We start from the raw sequence: 6,714 nt of genomic DNA, 5'->3' as shown, positions 1-6,714 counted from the left end.
AAGGCGGCTTCAATTAGTTAAAACGGAATTATGTACCTTACATCAGTAAATTCATGTGGTTCACAGAGCACATATGGAGATTTGCACCAGGCTATCCATTATCCGATGGGTTTAAATACTACGAAGTTTTAATTTGTACTATTTTAATATGGGATGTTGCTATTAATATTTGAGTGCTACATGAAATAGCCCCTAAAGACGCTTCCTATGCTGCAAGGTGCTTAGCGTACACGTAGGAATGCGTGTTTTCGAGGCCATACTATAATATACGTAATACTATGTTCCTAATAGTTTCTGCAAGTTACAATGACTAAAATAATAGCTACAAATGTTTTGTTGTAGAAATATTAAGAACATATCTGAGTGTGAGGTAACTGATTGAGCTGCCAAATAGTAGTACACGTACAACAGAAGCTGGCCGTAAAAACAACGATGTGCCAATAAACGTTGTCACCTGATCCATAAAGATACATAGTTTTAGATTGAATAGAATGAGCTCATATGTCTTGCTGCTGTAGCCATTGTTTTCTAAGAGACTGCTGTAAGCCATTGTTTTCTAAGAGTTGTTAGGCAGCAAAATCCGATACTACTTAGCTGGCGGACGGGTCGCCGACAGGGGCGTAGGATACCCGTATAAATGGAGCGCCAATACAACAACAAAACACGAGAGGTGTTAATTATAGTTGGCTAAGTAGACACCATAAAAAGCGTTAATAAACTTGGAGCCTAAATGACGTCCAATAATCCTGGAATCATCGTTAAATTATCAAATAGAAAACACTACCGTCAACAGCAGCAGCAGCAAGGCGTCTTGCGACACAATATCCAAGTGCTTCAATCATAACTGGCACAGATTCGAGTGCTAATTCTGAATCAGCAAAAAATGAACGCCACATACATTAAAATTAATTATATTTTATTGTTGTAGCTTTCATTGAGTTTGATATGAGAAGTGAGCAATCTTTAGTTACGTACAAGCTGAAATAGGCAGTGCAGCCAGGTGTTAATAAGTAGTGCAAGCTGGACAGGCCATTACTATCGTTTGCGCTGATGACGCTAAACTAAACGTATTGTGTAGCGTTTGTATAAATGTTATTTGAAGTGCTGGTGGTTCTGGATGGAGGATGAAGATACAGTGATAGCCAGCAATAAAAAAGAGATTGCATCAAGAATCTTGATATAAGATCATTAGAATATTTATTATTAAATCTGGTAAGCATAATGCTGACCCAAATTAAAAAATTAAAAAAAAAACGATTTAGGTACACATGGGTTCAGCGTTTTTTCAATAGTTATCCCGCGTAGGCGGGAATGCCAAAACGTGTAGAACCAAACCTAATTTACCGCCGCGTAGCGGCGGCGCTCGGCTAGTTACTATCAAGAATATTAAATGATATTTGTGAGAATGTTTTCGGAAATAAGCGGGTGAAATACGAGATTTGGGTGTGGTACATCACTGGCAGTTACCATGCTGGGCTCTCTGCGCGCGGTGCGTCCGTCACTACAGCAGACCCAGACCTTGAGAGGCCTTCCATGTGCACCTCTACGTCGTCGCTCTCCCCTGCCTGCGATACTGCCGCCCTTCCGAAGCCGCGAGCGGCTTTTTCTAAGTCACCCACCTTCGTTTAGGTGTATGGCAACGGCAGTGCCCAATGCGAAGGACCTGGCAGCAACTAAGAAAAAACAAGTGGAAGTTGATGGCAAGAAGCAGAGCGACGGTGAAGACGAAGATGACGAGCCGTTTTTGACGAAGATCGCAGAGCCCACGTACCCCACTCCCAAGCCGCGTACGGATATTAACAAAGCCTACTTTCCGGGTAAAGTGTACCGCTCCACGTCGCGTGACGTGGTGTTCCGAGCTATGGCAGGTAATACAGCCATCACAACGCTCAAGGTACTGGCGTGGCTCAAGACTGGATCGAGTGCAATGCTCTCGGAGGCAATTCACTCCCTCGTGGACACTGGTAACCAGGCCATCCTCATTTTGGGCTTGAAACAGGCATCGGGTGTGCCGGACAAGAAACATCAGTACGGATATGGGCGTGCTGCGTACTTTTGGTCACTCATTTCAGCGCTGGGAATCTTCTGGTTGGGCTCCGGAGTGACTGTATTCCATGGTATCCAGTCCATTTTGGAGCCCCCGAAAGAGCTTTGCCTGTCGTGGGAGATCTGGTGTGTGCTCGCAGCTTCTTTCAGTATTGATGGCTGGGTGTTGAAGCGGTCAGTGCAGGATTTGTTAGCCTCCAAGCCCGACAATATGTCGTTTTACCAGCACGTGAAGCGGACGAAAGACCCGTTTATGATGGCTGTGTTGCTCGAGGACATGGCGGCCTGTACTGGCGTTCTCATGGCTGGATGTGGCATCGGAGCTAGTCATATTACAGGCAACCCGTTGTGGGATAGCCTTGCCAGTATTTCTATCGGTGTGCTTCTCGGCGGCGTCGCCGTGTCGCTCATTCGACTGAACCAGAAGTATTTATTGGGCCAGTCAGTGGAGCCCGAGATTGAGAAAGGCATTCGTGAGTTGTTACTGGCGCGTCCGTCCATTGACAATGTGTATGCTGTCCAGTCGCAGTGGGTTGGTCCGTCGACGTTTAGCTACAAGGTATTGCACGACAGCTATGTAGTCAGCTCTGAGTCCCTCGTCCTGCGCTATGATTCTGACTCATGTGGTTGTTGAATGTTTCAGGCTGAGGTCGACTTTGACGGGACGTACCTGGCGGCGAAACTACTTCGAATGTACGCATCTTGATGTAGTTATCCTAGTCATGCCCTTGGCACTGATAGTGCTACGTTCTGCATGACTGGACAGGTACAAGCCTGTCTTCTTAGAAACGAAAGATTTGGAAAATGATCTGCCACTCATCCTGGCCTGGTACGCTGAGGATGTAACCCGTCTGGTGGAGAAGGAAGTCCAGGAGGTTGAAGAGGTGATACGAGGCATTTACCCTGAGGCTGCCTTCATTGAGCTGGAGCCTGATAGTAAGGAGTCGGAGATGCGTGCCGTATTAAGCATGCAGACAAAGTCCTCACGCACGAGCGAGCGTGAAGCAATGACGCGTGCATTGGCCCTTCTTGCGCGGACATTAGAACGTAAGACGACAGAGTCTGATCGTCCTGCAAGTAATTGAAGCGTTGAATCGATAGCCAAGCTTTTGCAACATGTACACTGTATTTGATGCAGGACGTACTAGCCGAGCGCCGCCGCTACGCGGCGGTAATTTAGGTTTTACTCTAGATTTTTGCCTTCCCGCCTTCGCTTCGCTTTGGCGGGATAATTAGTCCAAATCCTCTGAGTCCCCCATGTGCCTAAATCGACTTCTTTAATTTCATAAATCTGCGTTTCTTTTGCTACAAATTGCTGAGCTCCCAGTAAGCCGTGTAAATATTTCTACCGGTACAAAAGACTGAGACCCTAGCATCATACTTACCATGCTCATAAACGATTACGCTAGTGATCTTGGCAAAGTCTCTTTGTTGTTGTTGGCGATCACTGTACCTTAATTCTTCCACCCAGAAGCACCTGCACTTCAGTCTAAAAACGCTAAATAAATATATTTAGTTTAGCGTCGTGATCGATTTCACGGGCCGTTTCTGAAACCTAGATTGCAACAATGCAAAGAATATCTGTCCAGCTTGCATCAAATACCCGCTTGTACTGCCTGGTTAAGCTTGTAATAAACTGACTATTAACCACTTCGCATACCAAACTCGCTACTTTGAAAGAAAATTAAAAGTGTAACAGTTTGAATATTTAATAAAAATATTCAGGCTGTAGCATTTTCTTATGCATTGAAGTGTGTTCATTTTGTGCGGATTCAGAATTAGTCATTAGACACTCCAATCTGTGCCTGTTATGGTTATACTGTAGCCTTTGGATATAACGATGCGTCGCACGACGCCTTTTGTTGACTTATTTGATACTTAAACGATGATTCCAGGATGGTTAAACGTAGATTAGGCTCTAAGTTGATTAACGTTTCTTTACGGGCCTACTTATAATAACCATAATTTACACCTCTCATGTTGTGTTGTTATCTTACCGCTGCATGTAAAACCTTATTCTACGCCTTGTCGGCAACGCGTCTGCCTATTAAGAAGTATCAGAATTTTGTTGTCTAAATAAACGCTTAGGAAACAATACAGTAGTAATTGTCATCAGCACATATTACTTCTTTTCCACGTCAATCTAAACTATCTATCTTTGTGGATCTAGTGACAACGTTTATAAGCACAGCTTTGTTCTTACGGCAAGCCCACACGACCGGCTACTGCTGTACATGTAACATGTACGATTTAGCAATACCAGAAACCCACTCAGATAACTTATTATTAATAATGTTAATATCTTTACAATAAAAAAATTGAAATTATCATTTTAGTCAGTGTAACTCGCAGATCCTACTGAGTACAGAGTATTTAGTATACTTAAACCATGTCCTCGGAAACACGCATGCTTACGTGTACGCTAAGCACCCTGCCCTCCGTTTAGTACTCAAATATCAATGCATTATGAAAAAGTATAAAATATTAAAACGATGCCGCCTTCGGATAATGTATTAGCTTTGTGCAAATCCCCATATGTAAACTGGGAAACACATGCATTTATTGATGTCAACTACACATTCTAGTTTTAACCAATTAAGGCCACCTTCGCTGCGCTCGGCAGCCAGTAGAAATATTTAAATTATTTTATCCAATGATTTGTCCGGAAAAGCGTGACGGGCACGACAATTTAGTGTGACGGACAGACAGGTTGCTGCAGTAGATGTTTAAGACTAGCCGTTCGCCGCCGCTACGCGGCGGAGTGGCATGGCTGGTTGGAGATGAGGTGGCCGCAAATTAAGTGCTTCTTCGTGTCGCGTGTTTTATGGGCGTCGTTCAACCTAGTACGTCGTGGCTTCGTGTAGCCAACCACTTAACTGTCCGTAATCTCATGTGGCTTTGTACAATATCGTGGTTTGATACGTTTCCGTTACCCCGTACTACAGGCTGAATGTCGTGTTCTTCAATGGCCTGTGCTCTTCCGTGTTCTTCTTGGTTTCGTGGTTCTCTGTTCACCCGTGGTTCACGCTGTTTGTGGATATGCGCTCTCTTTTGAGCTCATGCACTTTAGTACGGCCTCTTTCGTGGCTCCTAACTATTCCCTGTTCTCAAACATTTACGCGGGCTGTACCGCTTTCGTGATACATAGGCATTCGTGGCCGTTGGCCTCCCATCACCGGTACTCTAACCAAAGGGTGCTATTCCGTGCTTTGGTGCATTCATGCAGTCGTGTGGTTCCGTCGCCCGTGCATCGTGATCTCCTGATGAAGTGTCATCGACCGCATTATCACGCTATCGTGCAATCGCGGTGTGGTTATGCTGTCTATGGTATTGTGCACGTGTAGTGCATCTGCGTTGTCCGTGTTATCGTGCTCTACGATGCCATCGTGCTCCACGGTGTGTAATCGTGGTCATACCAAGCCCACCCCCTGTGTATTTGGTAGGCGGTCCACAGTCCGTGCAATCGTGTTATCATGTACTGCTGTCCTCCGTGGCTCGGTAAGCTCAGGTTCTACACTGGTATGGTGCTCCGTGACTCGGTGATTTCGTGTGGCAGCGTGTTCTCCGATACTTTAGTGAGTAACCCAGCGTCCATGCTGACGTGTTATCTCTGGTGTCGGGGATGGGTTGTCGTCTGTGTTATCGTTAGCTACCGTAGTGTCGCGCTCCGTGGATCGGTGAGCTCAGTTTCTACGTAGGCATCGTGCTCCCAAGACTGATGATTTCTGATTTTCCGTATCTGGCTTACTGTGGGCTCAGGTTTGGTCGGCTGACTGTGCTCCATGTTTACCCGTGGTGTTGCTGGAGAATTGTTTCTGTGCATTCTCACCGGTACGTGTTCTACCGTGGCTTCGAACGTGCGTGCTCTTCCGTGGCCCGTGCTTTTCAGCATGCTGGGGTGTTTATGTATTTAGTTCCTCTCCGTGGTCCGTACGCTCCCGTCATATTTTTGTCCCTCTGTCCTTTTCATAGCTGCGTGCACTTCCGCCTTTCACGCTACGCATAAAACTTCGTCGTTTGCATCGGCTAAGAAGTCTATCGTCGTCCATGGCCTAACGTGCTTCGTGTTGCTCTTCTATCTCGTCGTCTACATAGTGTGGGTCGGTGTTCTTTCGTGTTTCGTGTTCTTGCTGAGTCACGTGCCTCCGCGCTAGCTGAATCACAAACGCTGTTCCGATTTTGTTTAATGTACATAGCATATAGTGCTGGAAAGTTCACACAATATCTTAAGGTCGTGTGCAAATACAGAGGAAGATGATACTTTTCCCGGGGGCAGTGTGAGGTGCAGGGGGGTGTCGGGTGGGAAGTCATAATAGTCATATTTTAAAGTTTTCACATCCTAAAGTATCAATTATTAATAGTAGTAGTAGAAGTGTGATTTATTATAAATGTTAACATAATAATTATGTGGACTACTACTACAAATAACTGCAAGCAAAAATATGAAATGTCTTAAGAATAGTACTACGCAAAACAGTACTGTAAGTTAAATTATTACAAACCTACTACGAAGCAAATCAAATCATATTTAAACCAATAAGTACTAATGTTTTGATTGAGGCCGAAGTATGAGTCAGCGAAGCCTACAAATTTTATCAACAGCACCTACGACGATAGAGAACGTGTGTGCTCATCGGCGCTATTTAATTATGCTAACTAACTCGCACA

At 44.9% G+C, this 6,714-nt stretch overlaps 1 protein-coding gene across 1 annotated transcript; it reads left to right on the top strand.

Annotated features, from left to right (window-relative positions):
* Positions 1-1,633: 1,633 nt before the first annotated feature.
* PITG_13202 (zinc transporter, putative) lies at positions 1,634-3,598 on the top strand (the record flags this gene model as incomplete). The annotated part of the gene is made up of 5 exons (XM_002899828.1): positions 1,634-2,605; positions 2,690-2,739; positions 2,813-3,093; positions 3,195-3,217; positions 3,563-3,598. The coding sequence occupies 5 exons, from the start codon at positions 1,634-1,636 to the stop codon at positions 3,596-3,598; spliced, it is 1,362 nt and encodes a 453-aa protein (XP_002899874.1).
* Positions 3,599-6,714: the final 3,116 nt, after the last annotated feature.

The sequence above is a fragment of the Phytophthora infestans genome, genomic scaffold (assembly GCF_000142945.1).
Source record: "Phytophthora infestans T30-4 supercont1.28 genomic scaffold, whole genome shotgun sequence".
NCBI lineage: Eukaryota > Oomycota > Peronosporomycetes > Peronosporales > Peronosporaceae > Phytophthora > Phytophthora infestans.
This window is presented reverse-complemented; position numbering and strand designations above follow the sequence as displayed.